This window comes from Scyliorhinus torazame, chromosome 21, assembly GCF_047496885.1.
Source record: "Scyliorhinus torazame isolate Kashiwa2021f chromosome 21, sScyTor2.1, whole genome shotgun sequence".
NCBI classification, from domain to species: domain Eukaryota; kingdom Metazoa; phylum Chordata; class Chondrichthyes; order Carcharhiniformes; family Scyliorhinidae; genus Scyliorhinus; species Scyliorhinus torazame.
In genome coordinates this window covers 13,014,492-13,037,667 of record NC_092727.1, presented here as the reverse complement: position 1 = coordinate 13,037,667, position 23,176 = coordinate 13,014,492, and the positions used below count along the sequence as shown (strand labels likewise).

The 23,176-nt window shown below is 48.5% G+C and overlaps 1 protein-coding gene across 2 annotated transcripts in view; it reads right to left on the bottom strand.

Annotated features, from left to right (window-relative positions):
- Positions 1-23,176, bottom strand: part of dscaml1 (Down syndrome cell adhesion molecule like 1) — a 692,721-nt gene that overhangs the window by 153,862 nt on the left and 515,683 nt on the right. For both annotated transcript variants that reach the window (XM_072486516.1, XM_072486518.1), the window contains exon 16: positions 4,844-4,914. In XM_072486516.1, coding sequence (XP_072342617.1) covers positions 4,844-4,914 — 71 coding nt within the window. The remainder of the gene's footprint in view (positions 1-4,843; positions 4,915-23,176) is intronic.

Genomic DNA, 23,176 nt, shown 5'->3' with positions numbered 1-23,176 from the left:
GGATGTTGCGACCGGTGGCAGGGTTGCTAAATTTGCAGATGCCACAAATATAGGTGGGAACGTAAGTTCTGAATCATAGGATCCCTGCAGTGCAGAAGGAGGCCATTCGGTCCATTGAGTCTGCACCAACCTTCCGAAAAAGCATCAGGCCCCCACCCTATCTCCGTAACCCAGTAACCCCAGTACGCCGCTTTTCGGGGGCCGGAGAATCGAGGAACCGGCGCCGGTCCCGATTCCATGCGCGGAAATGGATTCTCCGCCCCGGCGCCAGACGCGTTTTCAGCAGCGGGGTGCAGAGAATCCAGCCCAGGACATGCAAACGATGGATTGAAAATACTCGTTTTCTATTGGTCCACATACCCTGTTTCCTATTGGCTAGAAATGCTGTCCTTTCATTGGTTTAAAATGAAAGTTTAACTGTGATATTATTGGTATGTTGACATGCAAATGGAGGGATTAGACTGCGAATGTAAACCTATTGGTTGAAAATGTTCTGAGTATTGCTGCTTCATTGGATTGAGACAGAACATCTCACTGAGTCATTCTCCTTGTGCACAAGCCAATAAAGTTTGATTGAAGAGTACTCGCCATGCCTACTTGTTAATTTCCACAGAACAAAGGGGGAAAAGACAGATTTTGGGGGAAAATAAGCCATTTATCACTTCCTTGGGTCAAAATTAATCTATCAAATCTACATGTAACAACCTATCTTCAATTTTTCCAAAGTTGAATATACCATTCAGCTACTTTTAAAAAAAACTTTAAAACAGCAGCTTCTCACAGGGTCATGTGCGGGACTTCGGCCCATTGCGGGCCGGAGAATCGCCGGGGGGTGCCCGCCGACTGGCGCGGCGTGATTCCCGCCCCCGCCGAATCTCTGGTGCCGGAGAATTCGGCGGCCGGCGGGGACGGGATTTACGCCGCCCCCCGGCAGGGGGTCGGAGAATCCTGCCCAATTATTCTTTGTCCATATTTATAATGGAAACTTTCTATGTAAACATGTCACAATGTAGTTACTCTCCTTCGCCAGTTTAGCCTGGGAAATGAAATTGCCAGTTTCCTGCTTAGTGTGACTCAGTATCAGAATGGTTCCGTGTCATTAGTAGACTTTTAAATCCAGGTTTTTATTGAATTCAACTTTCACCATCTGCCATGGTGGGACTTGAACCTGGGTCCCCAGAACATTACTCTGGGTCTCTGGATTACTAGTCCAGTGATGATACCGCCACACCAGTGCCTCTCCCTTGGCAGTAACTCAAATGTTCACCCCCTGCACCAGTGCCTGTAGTGTATACCATCTCTTTTTTAATATTCAGGCATGGAGTGTGGGCATCCCTAGCAAGGTTTGTATTTGTTGGCCATTGCAAAATGCACCACATCAACGTGCCAAGGCTTCCTCCACAGCACCTTCCACATCCCAGCACCTCTATCTCCGAGACGGAAAAGGGCAAAAGCAGCACGGAAAACTGCACCTCTGCTCCAAGTCAGACACCACCCTGAACTGAAAATAATATTGGTTGTTCCTCCATCACTGGGTCAAAATCCGAGAACTCCCTGAGCGGGATTCTCCGTCAGCTGAGGCCAGAATTGGGAAACGTAATTGGGTGGAGAATTGTTTTTGACGCCAAAATCGTGGCGGGCGCCGGTTTCACGCCAATTCGTAATTCTCCGGTGCCTCGACAGTGGCGTCAATGCGTTACAGAACACTGTTGGCATATTGTTAGCGGGCCTGGCCCAGTATTTTCCTGGGGCCTCCGCGATGCTCCGCCTCCACTGGGGCGAATACCCGACGCCACCTGTGGCACGCCACACATCACTTGTGCTTTTAGAAGCCGTGAAACAGGCGCCGTGGCTGCTGAGGGAGGGAGAGGGGGGGTACGGAAAGTGTCCAACATCGCCACAGTGTACTGACAGTCGTGCCATTGGCCAGGGGGCTTCTGCCAGAACCGGGGGGAGTGGTGGGGGGTGGCCAGGAGGTGGGCTGTGGGGTCGGGGTGGACGGGCATGTAGCACCATTGCCGCGGCCGGCAAGACAGCCATGCGCGCCGCTGACTGCCCGCTGTGAACTTAGGGCTACAGGCCGTATGGGTGATCCCGAGGGCACCCTCCTCGGTGCTCTCTGGCCCCAGCCTACCTATCAGTGGGATGGGCGCACTCCAGCACAACCAGTGCCATCTTATTGGCTGGGATGAGCGTGTGTAGGGAGTGAAGTGTGTATGTGCGGCTGCAGCTTGTCAGCCTCCCGAGTGTCAATCGCGGATCTGGCGAATCCCACACTGTTTTTCATTGGAATCGATTGTGTTCCACGTGGCGCCGGCACTAGCCCCTCCACAGTCGCTGAATCGGTCCAGGTTCGGCACCAGTTTTGCTGTCGTGGAAGTCCACGAATCCTGTGCCGGCGCCAAAACTAAGTCTCAGGAACGGAGAACCCCGCCACCTATCTTTCAGCACCGTGGGTGCACCTTCACAACTCAGACCTCAAGAAGGCAGCCCACCACCAGCGTCCCCAGCCTAATGACGCTCACATTCCGTCAAGGAATAAAATAAAAAAGGTTATCTGCTGACCCATCAGGGGAACGTCAGAGTGTAGAAGGTTCTAATTTCTTTTGGGAAACACACTGAGAAGACTGTTTTTGTTTCAGGAAAAATAATTTGACTTGTTTTGCTCCTTAAGAAGAAACCACAGTGATAAAACATCCTCACAGTCGTAACTGTCCAGCAGATTATGTGCAAACGCTTCTCTAACTCATATGATTCTGCAATGATTCATAACCTAATAAGGAACTTATGGGCTCTCTGTGTCTGCAGGAGTCCCATTGAAGATAAATTACATTTTAGTTTTACTTTAAATTAACTGTGCAGCTGGTCACCTATTATCCAAGGCTGGCACCAAGGTGGAATAGAAACTATTCGCCAATTCCTATTGCGTTGCTTCTGTTTATTTTATTGCAATCTTATTTTAAAAGTCTTTGAGTTTGTTATTGCACATTCTCCTGTTATGATTCTCTTCATCATTTTCTTTCTTAATTATTTAATTGTTTGAGTTTCTTTGCTTCCCATTTTCCAATTCCAGTCGTCCCGCCTCGTGATGTCCGTTTTCTCTGTTCGCGAGGGCAACAGTTCAAAGCTCCAGCGAGAACGAAAGCTAATAGGCTGGGTTATCCGCTGGGGGGGGGCGGATCCTCCGTTCCCATTGGCTGGCTGCCGGGACGGAGGTTCCCTCTGCCGGCGGAGGCGCGCTGCACCAGGAAACGGGCGTGGCGGGATCGGGAATCCCGCCAATGTCTCACAATGGGAATAGAAACATACAGACCAGCAAAGTCCCTGCTTTGATCCCTGCTTTGTGCTGAACTTGCTGACCCCACCTTAGGGCAGGAGGGCGTCGTGCGCCAGGGCCACGACTGGGAAATATCAGCCAGGGTAATGGCCTCACCTCTACGGCAGGCAGTCACGCATCCGAGTCCCACTCCAGAAATTGGAGCACGCCATCTCGTTTGGCGCTTTGGTGACATACCGAGGCAGTCCTGCGCTTTGGCCGGTGGTGTGTCTTAGATAAGATATTAACCCAAAGCCCAGACCTTCTCCTTGGGTGAACTTTCAAAACAAAAATCGCATGGCATAGTTTGCAAGAGGGGTAGGGGAGATGTAGCCGGTGTCCGACCGATATATATCCCTCAGCAAACATCACTGTCACAATACTGTTTGCGGGAGTATGTTGCGGGAGTTTCCTGTATTGCAACACTTCAAAGGTACAGCACTTGGGCAGGCCACGAAAGCTGAAATGCACACCATTTTTTCACTAGAACGGCCACCAGTTCTTTCTCACCAGTCAACAACTCTTATTTTTTTAATTCTTTCATGGGATGTGGACTTTGCTGCCTCGGTCAACATTTATTGCCCATCCCTAATGCCCCTCGAGTAAGTGGTGGTGAGCTGCCTTCTTTAACCGCTTTAACCTGAGGTGTAAGTACATCCTCTGAGCTGTTGGGGAGGGAGTTCCAGGATTTTGACCCAGTGACAGTGAAGGGGCGGTGATATATTTCCAAGTCAGAGGGGCGAGTGACTTGGAGGGGAACTCGAAGGTGGTGGTGTTCCCATCTGCCTGCCGCCATTGTCCTTGGTTCGCGACGGAAGTCACAGATTTAGACGGTGCTGTTGAAACTATCGGTGTACAACGCAACTAGCAAGATGCCAGAATACAAACTTTACCAGTTTCTCATCTAGCAGTTCCTATCTTCCTTCACTTTCCTGTAAATTGGCCTGGATTGTGTGTATCTGTGTGTGAACAGAATTGGGCTTGAATATGATCGATTATGTTGGAGACAGACAGTTATTAGGCTCATAATGGTGAGTCACAGTAAAGTTTCGTTCCAACAAGTCTGCACCTTCAGGAGAGGGAGTGAATGATACTGGGCAAACCAAAATAAACTTGAAACTGTCCAGCCTTGAATTGAGGATGACCATGAAATCTCTACCTCTTCCTGATCCCGACTGCCTTCTCAGTTCTGACCTCAGCTGAATTGGAAACGACAGCTGAGCTTGGGTACAGGCTCGGCTGATGCCTCCCACGGTTGGATAGTCAGCTGACCCTCTACGTGCGTCGGCTCATACACGCAGGAGAGGGAGTCATCCTGCAAGGTGCCAGAGGAGTGCAAGGGCCCGCAGAACGGTATCCACAAAAGGGAGGCAAGCACCCTGAGGAAGGGAAGGTTTGGATAATTCAGGAAGAATTTTGAAACAAACAAACTCCAGGACGTTATGAGAGGCATCCTGCACAAGGAAGTAAAATGCAGAAATGATCTGAATGCTCTGGGTACTTGGAATGGAAAAGGAGTAATGTTACCTTCCAGGTAACCCTGATGCTCTGAGATGTAACGGGCTGTAATATGACATCCACCGGAGGCCCATCTGGAGCTGAAAGAGAGAAAATAAGGTTTTGCCGTTAAGTGTGTAGACTGCGCACTCTAACGGTGTCACAGAATTAGTTCTCATTTAAATTTAATGACAAAAATACAAGAGTTTTATTCATCACTATTATCCTTTTTTTTAGCTGACTAAAGCAATGTTGGCCACCTGCAAGTCAAAAACAGCTTGGATTATTTGCATTTCATGGGCCTCGGGGACATGTCATTCATATGCCTGACACCAGAGGGAGCCCATTCTGCCCATCAGGTTTGCGCCCCGCTCTGCAGCAACAATTAATCTGGTCCCAGTCTCCCCACCCTTTTGCCACAGCCCGGCAACATTTTTTCCTTCTGCTTCTCATTCAATATCCTTTTGAAAGCCACCCTCAGGCAGCGTATTCCAGGTCGTAACCGCTGCTTGTGTTAAGAAGCATTGTTTTCCTCATGTTTCCATTTGGCCCTTTTGCCAGTCGCCTTCAATCTGTTTCCCAACACTCTCGCCAATGGGAGTGGCCTCTCTCTGCCGGCTCTGCCTGGAGTCCTCATGATTATGGACACTTCCATCGAATCTGCCCGCAACCTTCCCTCCCTCAGGAGGACAGCCCAGTTTCTTCAATCTTATCATTTCGTCAGCCACAGAAATTGTTTTTACCTTTGACTTTCAAACCTCAACATTCACAGTGGAAAATCGTAGGTTGTCTGTTTAGCGGATGCAAAAGCTGAGGCAATGAGCTCAAGGGTGTCCCGCGTGCACTTGAAGCATACGAGGTACCTCGCTAGAGTTCAAGACTCAGGTGATCTACCAGTTGGAGGGTCAGTCGCGTTCGCACTCCTGACTCCGAGTCTGAAGGTTCACGTCCCGCCACAGGACTTGAACACACGATCGTGGCTGGACCTTGATGGAGTGCTGCACTATCTAGAGCGCTGTCTTTCCAATGAGATGTTGAACCCACATCTACCTGCTGAGGTGAATGGGAAAGATCTAAAAGAACTATCCCATTATTGCAGGAATGCATGGCGCACTCCTGATGCCCTGGTCAACATTTGGGCGGTACTGTAGCACAGTGGTTAGCACTGTTGCTTCACAGTGGCAGGGTCCCAGGATCGATTCCCAGCTCTGTGCGGAGTCTGCACGTTCTCCCCGTGTCTGCGTGGGTTTCCTCCGGATGCTCAGGTTTCCTCCCACAAGTCCCGAAAGACGTGCTTGTTAGGTGAATTGGACATTCTGAATTCTCCCTCAGTGTACCCGAACAGGCGGCAGAATGTGGCGACTGGGGGCTTTTCACAGTAACTTAATTGCAGTGTTGATGTCAGCCTACTCGTGACACGAATAAAGATTATTATTGTTATTCCTCAAGCAGCATCAGTAAACGAGATGATCAACTCATTTATCTTAACTTCTGCATTTGCTGAGACTACAATCCACAAGACACCGATGTTCCCCAGCCGGAGGGACGCGCTGGGCGGGAGCGCTCTGAGTGGCAGGCGGGCCACGGAGCGGGGGCGATTGACCGAGAAGCGGACGTCAGAACGTCTTCGCCTCCCCCCCTCTCCCCCCCAGCTGGCGGAGCCTTTATAATTTTTTTTGTATTAGCGATGAGGAGCGGTTGAATAAACTCGGTTTGTTCTCACTGGAACAACGGAGGTTGAGGGACGACCTGATAGAGGTCTACAAAATTATGAGAGGCATAGACAGAGTGGATAGTCAGAGGCTTTTTCCCAGGGTAGAGGGGTCAATTACTAGGGGGCATAGGTTTAAGGTGCGAGGGGCAAGGTTTAGAGGAGATGTACGAGGCAAGTTTTTTTACACAGAGGGTAGTGGGTGCCTGGAACTCGCTGCCGGAGGAGGTGGTGGAAGCAGCGACGATAGTGACATTTAAGGGGCATCTTGACAAATACATGAATAGGATGGGAATAGAGGGATACGGACCCAGGAAGTGTAGAAGATTTTAGTTTAGACGGGCAGCATGGTTGGCACAGGCTTGGAGGGCCGAAGGGCCTGTTCCTGTGCTGTACTTTTCTTTGTTCTTTGTTCTTTGTACAACACTTCAGGAGTACATTGTTAATTGTTTGTTAAGTACTTTGGAATATCATAAATCATGAAAGTTTTTATGGAGATGCATATTCTTTCCTTCTTTAGACCCAATCTCTGGACCTTCAGTTTTATCTATTTGGAACGAATCCGATTCTAATTGCTGCTAACTTTTATTTCCAAATTTTGGTGATTCTTGATCCTTGGAAGACATTTTATTCCTAAAATTACTTTTCGCTGCCTTTAAGGTTTCCAAAATTGACCTGACTTATTTTGGAAATCCCACTGACAGCGGTGGGACCAGAGGATCCCGGTGCTGGCCAATGGTGGGTCCCCTCCCGCCGCTGGGAAGCACATCGTGGGAAGGCCAGAGAATCTCGCCCATGGAACAGACCAAATGGGCAGAAATCCTAAATTGGCGCTCATCGACAGACAAGACTCGATTCATTAGTTTCAACTTTAACATCGGTGATTTGTGGATTACTCACCACATCTTTCTGAATCTCATCTCATTACCCAAATTTTGTGTTCAACGGAAACAAAATTAGTTCTAATTTTAATTTAATGACAAAAACACAAGAGTTTTAGTCCATCACTACACTCCTTATTTTGGCCAACTAAAGCAACTCTGACCATCTGTAAGTCAGAATGACTTGGATCATTTGAGTGTCATGCACCTTCTGAACATGTCATTTGTCTGTCTGACTTTTTAATTAATTAATAATCTTTAGTGTTACAAGTAGGCTTACATTAACTTGGCAATAAAGTTACTGTGAAAAGCCCCTAGTCGCAGCGTTCCGGCGCCTGTTCGGGTACACGGAGGTAGAATGCAAAATGTCCAGATTACCTGACAGCACGTCTTCCGGGACCTGTGGGAGGAAACCGGAGGACCCGGAGGAAACCCACCCAGACACGGGGAGAATGTGCAGACTCCACACAGACAGTGATCCAAGCCGGGAATCGAACCTGGGACCCTGGTGCTGTGAAGCAACTGTGCTAACCACTATGCTACTGTGCTGCCCGACGCCAGACTCCTGAAGCAATTGCCCCATTTGGAACACTGTCACGGCAAGAGAACAGCAGGAATGTCCTCAGAGCATCCAGGAAGGGATCAAACATGCTCGCTGACCCATGCGAGACCCAGACTTGACTGACCAAAATGGAGAAGTCTCATTTGTGATGGCACCGAACGCTTTGAGACTTCAGCAGGAAGAAGGTGGTAGCGCAGCCGCATTGTCACTGCACTAATAATCCAGAGACCCGAGACAATCCTCTGGGGACCCGGGTTCGAGTCCCACATGGGCAGATGGTGAAACTTGAATTCAATAAAAATCTAGAATTAACAGTCTAACGATGACCATGGAACCATGGCCACTTGTCGCAAAATCCATCTGGTTCTCAAATGTCCATTAGGGAAGGAAATCAGTCATCCTTACCTGGTCTGGCCTACATGTGACCCCAGACCCACAACAATGTGGTTGACTCGTAAATGCCCTCAGGGATAATTAGGGATGGGCAATAAGTGCTGGCCCAGCCAGTGACATCACATCCCATATACGAATTAAAAAAAAGAAGCGGCAACGTTAAGGCACTAGGGGGTGTGCAAACCTCCAAACAACCCTTTAAGCATCACCTACTGTACGTGTGCAGATCGTGCATTGGATTTATCTCAGATGCCATCAAAAAGGAAGCAAATCGTCCTGAGGGGCTTCTTCAAAAAATCAGTTTGGGCGTCACAAAATACTCGGTCAGTATTTATTTCCCATAGATAATTTATAATTTACAGTGCAGAAGGAGGTCATTCGGCCCATCGAGTCTGCACCGGCTCTTGGAAAGAGCACCCTACCTAAGGTCAACACCTCCACCCTATCCCCATAACCCAGTAACCCCACCCAACACTAAGGGCAATTTTGGACACTAAGGGCAATTTATCATGGCCAATCCACCTAACCTGCACATCTTTGGACTGTGGGAGGAAACCGGAGCACCCGGAGGAAACCCACGCACACGCGGGGAGAACGTGCAGTCTCCGCACAGACAGTGACCCAAGCCGGGAATCAAACCTAGGACCCCGGAGCTGTGAAGCAATCGTGCTAACCACTATGCGACCGTGCTGCCCGTGCCCTTGAAGTAACATTTTAAGAGTCAGTTCACTTGGCCGTGGGTCTGGAGTAACTTGTAGGCCAGACCAGGTGAGGACGGCAGATCTCCTTCCAGATGGGTCTGTACAAAAGTGGCGAGGTCATCATTAGACTTTTAATTACAGATTTTTATTGAATTCAAATATCGTCATCTGCAATTTGTGGTAGGATTCAAACACAGGTCCCCAGAGCATCACCCTGGGTCTCAGGATTACTAGTTCAGTGATAATACCAATAATACCATGCCAGCACCATCTACTTAAGGAGAAAGAGATTCACTGAGCATTATTGAGACTGCACTTCCCAGAGCCCAGCATGCAGAGGTCTCAATAAGTCCTTTGTGTAATATTTGTACACTACCCGTGGGTACAGACAACCAATCAGTGAAAAACCATGAGGAATATTAGGAACACGAGATAGGCATTGGGCCTTTGGGCCTGCTCTGCTATTCAATTAAATCATGGTTTATCTGGAACTCAACTCCACTATTCCACCTTTGCTTCGTATCTCGCAATATCCTTACTCAACACAAATCCCATCAATCTCAACCTCGCAAGTTTCAATTGTCCACAGCATTTTTGGGAGAGAATGCCCACTTTCCGCTCCCCTTTATGTCGAAGGCAATCAACAGAGAACTCAAGCAGCAGCAAAGGTGAGTACGTTGAAAGAAGGGAGGACTTGCAATTCTATCAAACCTTTCACTTCCCAACACTGTTCATTGCCGAGGAAATACTTGGAAGTTACAGGGCTGGATTCACTGGGTTTTTTAAAAATTTAGAGTACCCAATTATTCTTTTTTTCCAATTAAGGGGCAATTTAGCGTGGCCAATCCACCTAACCTGCACATCTTTGGGTTGTGGGGGTGAAACCCACGCAGACATGGGGAGAATGTGCAAACCCCACACGGACAGTGACCCAGGGCCGGGATTGAACCCGGTTCCTCAGTGCCGCAGTCCTAGTGCTAACCACTGCGCCGTATGCCGCTCTGGATTCACCGTTTTTGAGACTGTGTGGAGGATCTGTGGCGTTTCGCGTCAAAAACATCGGCGCAGACGCCTCACCAGTCCTGTGACCGGTGAGGGGCTAGCAGTTGCATCAGGTAAAACTCCGGGCTCCCATATATAAACGGCCGGAGAATGGCCGGGTCTGTGGCCGCACATGCGCATGGCGACAATCTGGAGCGGTCGCACCGTAAAACATGGCGCCGGCCATGCGCAGACCCGACCTGCCAGATAGTGTGCCCCTGGCCACCCCTGGCCACCCCCCACCAGCCCCCCAAGCCCGTGCGGAAGTCTCCCCGGCCAGCAGCACGGCTCCAGCCCGACTGTGTTCCCAACCGCTCAGACCATACGTCAACCGCGCCATTCTGAACTCGGCCCATCAGGGGCGGAGCATCAGGGAGGGCCTTCAGGTGACGTGCTAACGCCGTTCCGACGGCGTGCGGCACGCGACACGGTGACGCCAACCAAACCTGCGTCAAACCGGCGCCGCCCCCCTGATTTCGGCGTCAGAAGGGATTCTCCGCCCGATCGCCGATTACGAAATCGGTGTAGGGGAACGGTGAATCTCGCCCACATACACTGACAGTTGTAGGAAAATCATTGACCACAGCAATGCTCCTGAAACACTGATGGAAAATGAGCAGTTCGTTTTGGCAATGATGGTTCAGGGATAAGTGGCGGCAAGGACACTGAACCTCAATAAAAGGCGTGTGATTTGTATGTCCACCTGAAGCGGCTCCTCTGTTTTAACATCATACCAGAACAGTAACATCCAGGTCAAGGTGACATTCTGTTGCAGAGCCCCAGTGAATAGGATCACCTGATTTTTCTACTTTTCCACACGGCAGGTAGAAACAATGAGGGGTGCCCGTGGGTTGGGGGAAGGGTGAAATAACCCTGGGTGAACGCACCCATTCACACCACGTCTGCTGAGAGTAGAATCAGAGTCCGCTGTCTAGCTTCCACAGTTGAATAGCTTGCTTGTACATTCAATTCATGAAACCTTTTGTAAAGAACTATGGAGAGGATACCAGAGAGATACCAGCATCCAACGAACTGAGCTCAAAGAGGGTCAACATCTTCAAGGCAGCGAGAGAAGACAGGAAAGAAAAATTGGAGAACGTACTATAAAAGCAGACTAGTACATTCTTAAATTTATTGAAAATATTTGGCTTTGATAATATTGGAGAACAGAGACAAAGGCAACTAAGCTTGCAGGTGGAATAAAGGATTGTATAACTGGACGTGTATCTATACAATTTGGACTGCGCCATTCATCCATGATCCAATTTTAACAGAAGTGCTTCTATTCCACATTGCGGTATTATGGAATATACTTGTTGTTCACAGTTCGACACCTGCTGCTTTGTAACATCAATGATGGATATCCTCTACCAAATAACAAGAGTTCTCACAGCCACCAAACTACTGTCAATGAACAGGAGAACCCAGCAAACCATTAAACTAGTCCCTTGTGAACACAGCCACAGCAACAAGAAGAATCAAAGCTTCATAAAACCAGTTTTGACATCAACATGTGGATGGATGGAAATCAGTCAAAAGCCTTCAATTTCAATTCCCGTTCCAGGAGTGCATTGTCAAATGTGCTACCCTTTGGATGACATGCTGATCTAGACATTGCAAGTCACCCTGGGTAGCATCCCTGCCTCTGGGTCAGAAACTTTGGGATCGAGTCCCACCCCAGGACCAGATGGCCGAGAGAAGGGGTGTTCACAATGCCACCAAACAGGTTGAGTGTCAGCTTGCAAAACCCTTCGAATACACGAGCGGTAAACGCAGGAGACCTTCCTGCACTTTAGACCTATGCTTGAGCGTACTGGTGCCCCCAAGCTACAAGCCTCTGGCGACAGGCTAGTGACCTGTCCCAGGAAAAAAACAGGATGGGAAGCACTGAAATTCTGCCTGAATCACTAGATGGGGGAAGAGAAACAATAAACAATAAGTTGTCCTGTATTATTCCCAACCATCTCTGCTTTGACAAAGAGTCATCCAGGCTTGAAAAGTTAGCGCTCTTCTCTCTCCACAGATGCTGACAGACCTGCTGCGATTGTCCAGCATTTTCTGTTTTTGTTTCATTTCTGAACTATCATCACTAGAATAGATCATCTGTGACCCAGAGATCTGGTTAGGCATCACATACCTGCCTGACTTTATCTCTGACAAGTCCACCTCACTCTCAGTTCTATTTTCTGGACTACTCTAAACATTTTTTTAAAGTTGGTGCTTTTGTTTTGAAGCTCAGCACAGTGGGCTAGTGATCTGGAAGTAAAGATGGACAGGGAAAGAGCTCAAACTCCGTAGTTAGCTCTTCTTTTGGTGAAGGGAACTTGACCTCCTGAAGCAGAATGGTTGAGATACAGCACTCAGTATCTGGAGCACTATTGGTGCAAAGGTTTGTTGAGAGTTGAACGATAATTATAATTGATGTGACGTTAAAAAATATAACTATTGCCATCACAGAGAAATCTATTTCTTTAAGACAATAGTTTACTAAATCGGTATATAATCATTAGCTGGATTTATTCTAAACTAGTCCCTATAATTCCAGAAATGTTAAGTAAACCTGACCACATCTTTACAATGGCAACAAGAACACATTCAGGCACATTTCCCCAGATGCTTATTCAGTACCAAGGAGAGCTCCCAGCTGTCGAAATGGGACCCAAGATCTTTCTGTTGCCAATCCTGTTTACAGCTGATTGAACAGAGCTTAATTCAGACTATGTATGTAGACTGTTTCAACTAACTCGGTTTAGAGAAGAGCAGGATCCACAATCTCAGGTTTTGTAGAGGCAGCTGTAGGCTGGAAGTTAGGAGTTTCTGCTTTTCCCAGAGAATAGTGGAACAGGCTTATGCAATCAACAGATTCCTTCAAGCAGGAGCTAGATTTCTTTCTAGAAGAGGCAGAGATCACCTTGAAAATGTGATGCTTGCTGTCACTTTAGGCTAACAGTACAAAAGAAATAGATTACAGATGCACGTGGGTTCAAAGCAACATTAACAGTGGTTTATTAAACAGGTCTTCACTGTACAAGGTACTCGACTGGGGTGAAGAGCCTATGAAGTAGCCAACGATATTACGTATATCATGTGATTCAGTTCATAGCAAGACAACTACAATAGCCTACGTTAAAAAAAAAATTTACCTAATTAATTTTTTCTAATTAAGGGGCAATTTAGCGTGGCCAATCCACCTCCCTGCACATCTTTTGGATTGTGGGGGCGAAACCCACGCAAACATGAGGAGAATGTGCGAACTCCACACGGACAGTGACCCAGAGCCGGGATCGAACCTGGGACCTTGGCGTCGTGAGGCTGCAGGGCTAACCCACTGCGCCACCGTGCTGCCCCTACAATAGCCTACATATGGGCAGCACTGTTGCCTCAAAGCTCAGGGAGCCAGGTTCAATTACAGCCTTGGATGACTGTGCGCAGTTTGCACTTTAGACCATAAGACCATAAGACATAGGAGTGGAAGTAAGGCCATTCGGCCCATCGAGTCCACTCCACCATTCAATCATGGCTGATTTCAACTCCATTTACCCGCTCTCTCTCCATAGCCCTTAATTCCTCGAGAAATCAAGAATTTATCAACTTCTGTCTTAAAGACACTCAACGTCCCGGCCTCCACCGCCCTCTGTGGCAATGAATTCCACAGACCCACCACTCTCTGGCTGAAGAAATGTCTCCTCATCTCTGTTCTAAAGTGACTCCCTTTTATTCTAAGGCTGTGCCCCCGGGTCCTAGTCTCCCCTGTCAATAGAAACAACTTCCCTACATCCAGCCTATCTAAGCCATTCATTATCTTGTAAGTTTCTATTAGATCTCCCCTCAACCTCCTAAACTCCAATGAATATAATCCCAGGATCCTCAGACATTCATCGTATGTTAGGCCTACCATTCCTGGGATCATCCGTGTGAATCTCCGCTGGACCCGCTCCAGTGCCAGTATGTCCTTCCTGAGGTGTGGGGCCCAAAATTGCTCACAGCATTCTAAATGGGGCCTAACTAATGCTTTATAAAGCTTCAGAAGTACATCCCTGCTTTTATATTCCAAGCCTCTTGAGATGAATGACAACATTGCATTTGCTTTTTTAATTACGGACTCAACCTGCAAGTTTACCTTTAGAGAATCCTGGACTAGGACTCCCAAGTCCCTTTGCACTTCAGCATTATGAATTTTGTCACCGTTTAGAAAATAGTCCACGCCTCTATTCTTTTTTCCAAAGTGCAAGACCTCGCACTTGCCCACGTTGAATTTCATCAGCCATTTCTTGGACCACTCTCTTCTGCAGCCTCCCCACCTCCTCCATACTACCTGCCCCTCCACCTATCTTTGTATCATCGGCAAACTTAGCCAGAATGCCCTCAGTCCCGTCATCTAGATCGTTAATATATAAAGAGAACAGCTGTGGCCCCAACACTGAACCCTGCGGGACACCACTCGTCACCGGTTGCCATTCCGAAAAAGAACCTTTTATCCCAACTCTCTGCCTTCTGCCTGACAGCCAGTCGTCAATCCATATTAGTACCTTGCCTCGAATACCATGGGCCCTTATTTTACTCAGCAGTCTCCCGTGAGGCACCTTATCAAAGGCCTTTTGGAAGTCAAGATAGATAACATCCATTGGCTCTCCTTGGTCTAACCTATTTGTTATCTCTTCAAAGAACTCTAACAGGTTTGTCAGGCAAGACCTCCCCTTACTAAATCCATGCTGACTTGTCCTAATCCGACCCTGCACTTCCAAGAATTTAGAAATCTCATCCTTAACAATGGATTCTAGAATCTTGCCAACAAGGTTGGGCTAATTGGCCTATAATTTTCCATCTTTTTCCTTGTTCCCTTCTTGAACAGGGGGGTTACAACAGCGATTTTCCAATCCTCTGGTACTTTCCCTGACTCCAGTGACTTTTGAAACAGTGACTTTCTCCCCGTGTCTGTGTGGGTTTCATCCGAATGCTCCGGTTTCCTCCCACAGTCCAATGATGTGCAGGCTAGGTGGATTGGCCATGATAAATTGCCCCTAAGTGTCCAAAACGTTTAGGTAGGGTTACTGGGTTACAAGGATAGGGTGGAGGCCTAAGCTTAAGTAAGTGCTCTTTCCAAGGTTCAGTGTCGACTCCTTCTGCACTGTAGGGATTCTATGATCTCGATATAACATCCCTCCCCCTTTACTTCTAAGATCCAACACAACTAATAACTAGTATTTCAACATAGTCATTCGCATATATACAGAAGCACAGGCATCAAATTATTACATTGTAATAACACAGTCAATAAGATAGATGGTCAGGTGGGAGTCTATTTCTAACTGGTTGCTGCGCACTTCTGGGATTTTGTTATTCTCCATCTTCTCAATTCCCGTACCGGCCTCCCCAAACAGGCGCCGGAATGTGGTGACTAGGGGCTTTTCACAGTAACTTCATTGAAGCCTACTTGTGACAATAAGCAATTATTATTAATAGGTGTATTTTCAAGTTCTCCACTAGATGTCTCTAACATTGAAGGCGTTACAGTCTCTTTTTTCCAAGGAATGACTGTCATAATATCCACTCATGTATATAATGAGATGCAGGCAGGCAGTGATTGACACATAGGATAGTACGAAGTCTTGCAACACCAGGTTAAAGTCCAACAGGTTTGTTTCGATGTCACTAGCTTTCGGAGCGCTGCTCCTTCCTCAGGTGAATGAAGAGGTATGTTCCAGAAACACATATATAGACAAATTCAAAGATGCCAAACAATGCTTGGAATGCGAGCATTAGCAGGTGATTAAATCTTTACAGATCCAGAGATCTGTACACCCCCACACCCCCACTACTTGCCTTCAAACAACCGCGCAACCTCAAACGAACCATTGTTTGCAGCAAACTACCCAGTCTTCAGAACAGTGACCACGACACCACACAACCCTGTCATGGCAATATCTGCAAGACGTGCCAGATCATCGACATGGATACCACTATTACACGTGAGAACACCACCCACCAGGTACGCGGTACATACTCGTGCGACTCGGCCAACGTTGTCTACCTCATACGCTGCAGGAAAGGATGTCCCGAAGCGTGGTACATTGGCGAGACCATGCAGACGCTGCGACAACGAATGAACGGACATCGTGCAACAATCACCAGGCAGGAATGTTCCCTTCCAGTCGGGGAACACTTCAGCAGTCAAGGGCATTCAGCCTCTGATCACAGGGTAAGCGTTCTCCAAGGCGGCCTTCAGGACCCGCGACAACGCAGAATCGCTGAGCAGAAACTTATAGCCAAGTTCCGCACACATGAGTGCGGCCTCAACCGGGACCTGGGATTCATGTCGCATTACATTCATCCCCCACCATCTGGCCTGCGATATCCTACCAACTGTCCTGGCTTGGTACAATTCACGCCTCTTTAACCTGGGGTTACCCCATCTCTGGATCTGTAAAGATTTAATCACCTGCTAATGCTCGCATTCCAAGCATTGTTTGGCATCTTTGAATTTGTCTATATATGTGTTTCTGGAACAGACCTCTTCATTCACCTGAGGAAGGAGCAGCGCTCCGAAAGCTAGTGACATCGAAATAAACCTGTTGGACTTTAACCTGGTGTTGTAAGACTTCGTACTGTGCTCACCCCAGTCCAACGCCGGCATCTCCACATCATGGACACATAGGATGACCAGTAAGCATACAACACAGCACAGCCAATCACCAGACAGGACACTACCACTATAAAGCCCAAGAGCACTAGGTTTCCCGCTCTCTCGGGACCCAGCTACTGAGACAGTCAGAGTCCACGAGCTAGCACAGTGCAAACACCATGCGGTAGCTGGTAAGTCTGGTCAGGTTACTACAAGGTCACTAGTCAGGTCAGTATAGTGTCGACCCACAGCTGAATATGTACAGCAGTTCATCTAGTTTAATAAAATATTGTTGGATCTTCTCCTGTGTTAGACGTCTATTTCTAACTTCCCTGCATCGTGTGCAGTCCACATCGAACGAACCTGCCTAACACATCATGGTACCAGAGTGATATTGATCTTGACAGACCTAACTCGAGTGAATCAACATCGACCAGCAAGCAGCCATCCGGTGAAATGGAAAACACCCAGCCTCCTCCGCAACTCCGCATCTCCAGCAACCTCGGCGCCAACTGGAAAATCTTCAAGCAAAAGTTCCTCTTGTACATCGAGGCCTCCGACCTCGAGGCAGCATCGGATGCCAGGAAGATCGCGCTATTTCTCTCCACTGCGGGGGACCACGCCATTCATATCTACAATTCGCTTACGTTCGCCGACGGCGAAGACAAAACAAAATTCAAAACAGCCCTGCTGAAGTTCAACAGCCACTGCGACATTGAGGTGAATGAAAGCTTTGAACGGTACATCTTCCAGCAGAGGCTTCAGGGTAAGGATGAACCTTTTCAGTCCTTCTTGACCCATCTCCGCATCCTAGCGCAGTCATGTAAATATGACTCGACGGCTGATTCCATGATCCGGGATCAAATCGTTTTCGGGGTCCACTCAGACTCCCTGCGGCAGCAACTCCTTAAAATCAAACAGTTGATCCTCTCTGTTGCTATCTAGACGTGCGTTGTCCATGAGCATGCCAAGAATCGTTACTCCCACATCAGGGCGGCAGAAACTGCGAAGCTGGCCTCCCACGAGGCAGAAAGGGTGCAGGTCATTGTACAGATGCAGGGCCTGAGCATCGAGGAGAGTGGCCGTTTCGCGCGATTTTCTCGGATCCCTGCGCATGCGCCACGACCGAGTGGACGACGAGACCGAAAACCCGACTGCGCAGGTGCGTACGTTGGCCGACCGCACTGCGCATGCGCGATGGTGCACGGATCGCGCTGACGTCAGCGTCATGACGTGTCCGAATTTAAAGCGGCAATGTCCGGCAAGAGGACGCCGATGTCTCCAGTGTGGCAAGTGTGGCCACTACGCAGCCCTCTGCAGATCCGCTCCACCGCTCAGCAGCCAGCAATCCCAGCTGCGGGCAGAAGTAGCCGCTCAATACAACAAGGTATGCCAGATTCTGATCCTGACAGCCCAACGGACCCTGATGCTGAGTGCCTCAAGTCTCCATATCGGGTGGGCATCATAACCACACATGAGCTGGTCTCCACTACACCTGCGCAACGCCTCTCGATCCTCAGTGTGGATCCCGACGACGAGTGGTCTGCTGTCCTCACAGTTAACAAGGCTCGCATCCGATTTAAACTGGACACCGGCGCATCAGCGAACCTCATCTCACAATCCGACCTCGACACCATCCGGGCCCGACCAAGCATTCTTCCACCGGCCTGCCAGCTCCTTGACTACAATGGCAATGCCATAGCTGCCAGTGGCTCGTGTCAACTAGGGGTATCCAACAAGGCGATCAAGGCAACGTTACGATTTGAAATCGTCGGGCCTGACAGAGCGTCCCTGCTCGGTGCTCGAGCCTGCAAGCTCCTGAACCTGGTTCAGTGAGTCCACACCATGTCATCATCACCGGCGACGGCCTCGCCTGATGGAAATTTGCAAGCCGACATAGACGACATTATCACGCAATACCACAGTGCTTTTAATGGCATGGGCACATACCGATACAAAATACTGCTCAAGCCGAACGCCACCCCTATAATCCATGCACCACGCTGGGTGCCGGCGCCCCTCAAGGATCGTCTGAAAAAGCAACTACAGGACCTCCAAGACCAGGGCATCATCTCGAAGGTCATGAAGCCAACAGACTGGGTCAGCTCCATGGTATACGTAAAGAAGTCATCAAGGGAGCTCCGCATTTGCATTGATCCCAAGGATCTAAACCGCAACATCATGCGGGAGCACTACCCGATCCCGAAGCGTGAAGAGTTAACCAGTGAGATGGCTCACGCCAAATTCTACACTAAGCTGGACGCCTCCCGAGGTTTTTGGCAAATACGGCTGGATGCGTCCAGTCGCAAGCTGTGCACGTCCAACACCCTGTTTGGCCGCTACTGTTACAACCGCTTGCCTTTCGGTATCATATCTGCCTCCGAAGTGTTTCATCGCATCATGGAGCAAATGATGGAGGGCATCGAGGGGGTACGAGTATACATGGACGACGTGATCATCTGGTCCACAATGCCCCAGGAACACATCGCTCGCCTCAAGCAGGTCTTCCAGCGAATTCATGAACATGGTCTCCAGCTCAACAGGGCCAAGTGCTCATTTGGTCAATCTGATATAAAGCTTCTAGGCGACCACATCTCCGGCAGGGTGTGCGGCCAGACACCGACAAGGTCTTGGCGATCAACGCCATGAAGACCCCGGAGGACAAGAAGGCGGTCCTCCGCTTCCTCGGGATGGTCAACTTTCTCTGGCAATTCATTCCAAATATGGCATCCCACACCACGGCCCTCCGCCATCTCGTCAAGAAGTCAATGGAATTCCAGTGGCTGCCCACACATGAAGCGGAATGGTGTGAGCTGAAGGCAAAGCTCACCACAGCCCCAGTTCTAGCGTTCTTCGACCCAACCAAGGAAACCAAGATATCAACTGATGCAAGCCAGGGCGGCATTGGGGCGGTGCTCCTCTAGCGAGATGACTGCTCATCCTGGGCTCCAGTGGCATATGCCTCCAGGGCCATGACGCCCACTGAGCAGCGGTATGCCCAAATCAAAAAGAAGTGTCTGGGTCTCCCAACAGGAATAGTCAAGTTTCATGATTACATTTACGGCTTGCCGAAATGCACGGTGGAAACGGACCACAGACCTCTAGTCCACATAATCCAGAAGGATTTAAATGACATGACACCTTGGTTACAGCGAATTCTTCTTCGACTCCGCCGCTATGACTTCGAACTTGTCTACACGCCAGGCAAAGAGCTGATCATTGCAGATGCCCTATCCCGGTCCATCACCACACCATGTGAACAAGGTGACTTTATCTGCCACATAGAAGCGCAAGTGCAATTGTGTGCCACCAACCTCCCAGCCTCTGACGAACGGGTGGTCTAAATTCCTGAAGAAACGGCCAAGGATCCTTTACAACAGCGTGTGATGTATCACCTTACTCATGGCTGGCAAAGGGACAATGTCCCCAATTCTTTAATGTTAAAGACGAGCTGACGGTTGTGGAGGGAATCCTTCTGAAACTCGATAGGATCGTTATTCCTCAAAGCATGCAGGCTATGGTGCTGGGTCAACTCCATGTGGGTCACCTTGGAGTCGAGAAATGCCGACGCAGAGCTCAGGAGGCGGTTTACTGGCCGGGCATTAACCAGGATATTGCCAACACGGTCCTCAACTGCCCCACCTGTCAGAAGTTTCAACCGGCTCAACCCAAGGAAACACTGCAACAGCACGGGATTGTGACTACGCACTCCTGGATGACTACTTCTCCAATTACCCAGAAGTGGTGAAACTGTTCGACCTCACGTCGAAGGCGGTCATCAAAGCCTGCAAAGAAACGTTCGCCAGGCACGGGATACCGCTCACGGAAATGAGCGACAACTGTCCTTGCTTTTACAGCCAAGAATGGTCTGATTTTGCACAGTCCTACAACTTCCGTCACGTTACCTCCAGTCCCCACTACCCGCAATCAAACGGGCCGAGAAAGGGGTCCATATTGTCAAGCGATTGCTGTGCAAAGCTGCAGACTCAGGCTCCGACTTCAACCTGGCAATGCTGGCATACAGGGCAACCCCACTGAGTTGTCTCCAGCGCAGATGCTCAGGAATAGCACTCTGAGGACCACTGTTCCAGCCATCCATGTTCCAAACCATGACCACCTCACGGTACTACAAAAAGTGCAGCAGTCCCGGGCCCAACAGAAGGCCACATATGATGCTCATGCCACGGATTTACCTGAGCTGGCTCCAGCCGATCATGTTCGCGTCCAGTTGCCTGAGGGCGGTTGGTCAGCCACAGCTGTTGTTATCAAACAAGTTGCCCCGAGGTCTTTCATTGTTCGCATGGCTGATGGCTCCCTGCTACGGCGCAACAGACGGGCATTGCGAAGAGTTCCACACCCACCACCTGACCGCAGTGCTCCGCCGGCTACCGTGCTTCCTCCGGACGTACCCTGCCACGAGGCCACCGACCTGCCAGCGATCCTGCCGGCCCACGTGACCACCGCAATGGCAGTGATCCCACCTCTCCACGTGCAGGCGGCTCCTGATCCACCTCTGTGGCGATCGACAAGAATTCGTCGCCCACCACAAAGACTGAATCTGTAGACTTTACTTTTGTAAATTTTGTGACTGAATCCATCGACTTAACTCTTGTAAATATTGCTTAGTTTGCCATGTATCTGCACTATCGACACGTATGTATATACGTTTTTTCAATCACCATTTGTAGATAGTCAGGCATATATATATACCTCAGTATTTATTTAACTCAAAAAAAAGGAGGGGAAGGAAGAAGAAGAGTAATAGGGCATTTATTATACAGCGGAGCTGACAGGCGTTTCTGCAACCAAAGACATGACTCCAGGATGGTGTGTTGCCTGATGGTGCCAGGGTCAGGGATGTCACTAAATGGCTGCAGGGCGTCCTATAGGGGGAGGGTGAATAGTCAAAGGTCTTGGTATATGTTGGTACCAATAATATAGATATAATGTAGGGTGAGGTCTTGCATCAAGAATTCAGTGAGCTAGGCAGTAGATTAAAAAGCAGGACCTCTAAGGTTGTAATCTCTGGATTACTCCAGGTGCCACGTGCTAGCACATATAGAAATAGGAAAATAGGGCAGATGAATGTATGGCTCAAGAGTTGATGCAGGAGAGAGGGTTTTAGATTCTTGGATCACTGGCACCGTTTTTGAGGAAGGTGGGACATGTACAAGAGGGACAGTCTGCACTTGAACCACATTGGGACCAACAGCCTTATAGGTAGGTTTGTTAGGCGGAGTTTAAGCTAGTTTGGAGGGGGGAAGGGACACAGAGAATTAGTAAAATCGAGACACATCACGCTAGTAAAATAAGCAAGTCAGAGTGAGTTCAGCTTTGTCGAATGTCAGGAGAGTAAAACAAGGCTGGGTGGTCTTTACTTTCATGTTAGGAGTGTAATAGGCAAGACTAATGAGTTAAAGGCATTGATTGACACATGGAATTGTGACATTGTTGCCATCCCAGAGGCTAAAGGGAAGGCCGGACTGGTAACTTAACATTCCAGGTCTTTAGGTCGGATAGAGGAGAGTGTAAATGGGAGGCTGCATTTCACTATTAAGGAATCAATTACTGCAATGTGGAGAGATGATGTCTTGGCATTGTCTTCAATTGAGGCTTTACAGGTGGAACGCAAGGATACAAAGAGGCCAGCCATGTTACTGGGAGTGTATTATAGGCCCCAAAGGAGTCAGCGGGAAGTAGAGGAACAGATAAGTAGAGACTTTACTGAGGTGTGTAGGAATAATAATCAGATAATTATAACTGGGGATTTCAACTTCCCCAACATAAATTGGGTTTGTCATAGTGTAAAGAGTCCAGAGGGGACAAATTTCTTGCATGTATTCAGGGGAATTTTGTATCAATATGTAGAAGGCCGAACAAGAGGTGGAACAGTGCTGGATTTGGTTCTGGGGAATAAAGCCAGACAGGTGTTCAATATGGCAGAGGGGGGGCATTTCAGTGATAGCGACCACAACACGGCACAATTCAAGTTTGTTATAGACAAGGAAAAAAATGACCTGCAAAAGACAATTTTGGATTGGGGCAAGACAGAAGTTACTAAAATAAGGCAGGATTTGACCAAAGATGACTGGGAACAGCTTCTTGTGGGAAAATCTATGATGGGCAGTGAAGAGCATTCAAAAAGGAAATAGGGAGAGTACAGGTCCAACATGTTCCATATGGGGAGAAATATAGCAGCAATATGTTCAGGGAACCCTGGATGTCTAGAATAATCTAGGAATGAATAAGGAGGAAGAGAAAGACTTTTAGCTCGTTCAAAGGGAGAAATTCAACTGGAGTCCTAGAGGAATATAGGAAGTTCAAGAGGGAACATAAGAAAGCTATTAGAAGAGTGAAAAGGGATGTGGAAAAGGACTTGCAAAAAAGATTAGGGAGAACCCTAAGATATTTTATATATACATTAAAGGGAAGAGGTTAACCAGGGAAAGAGT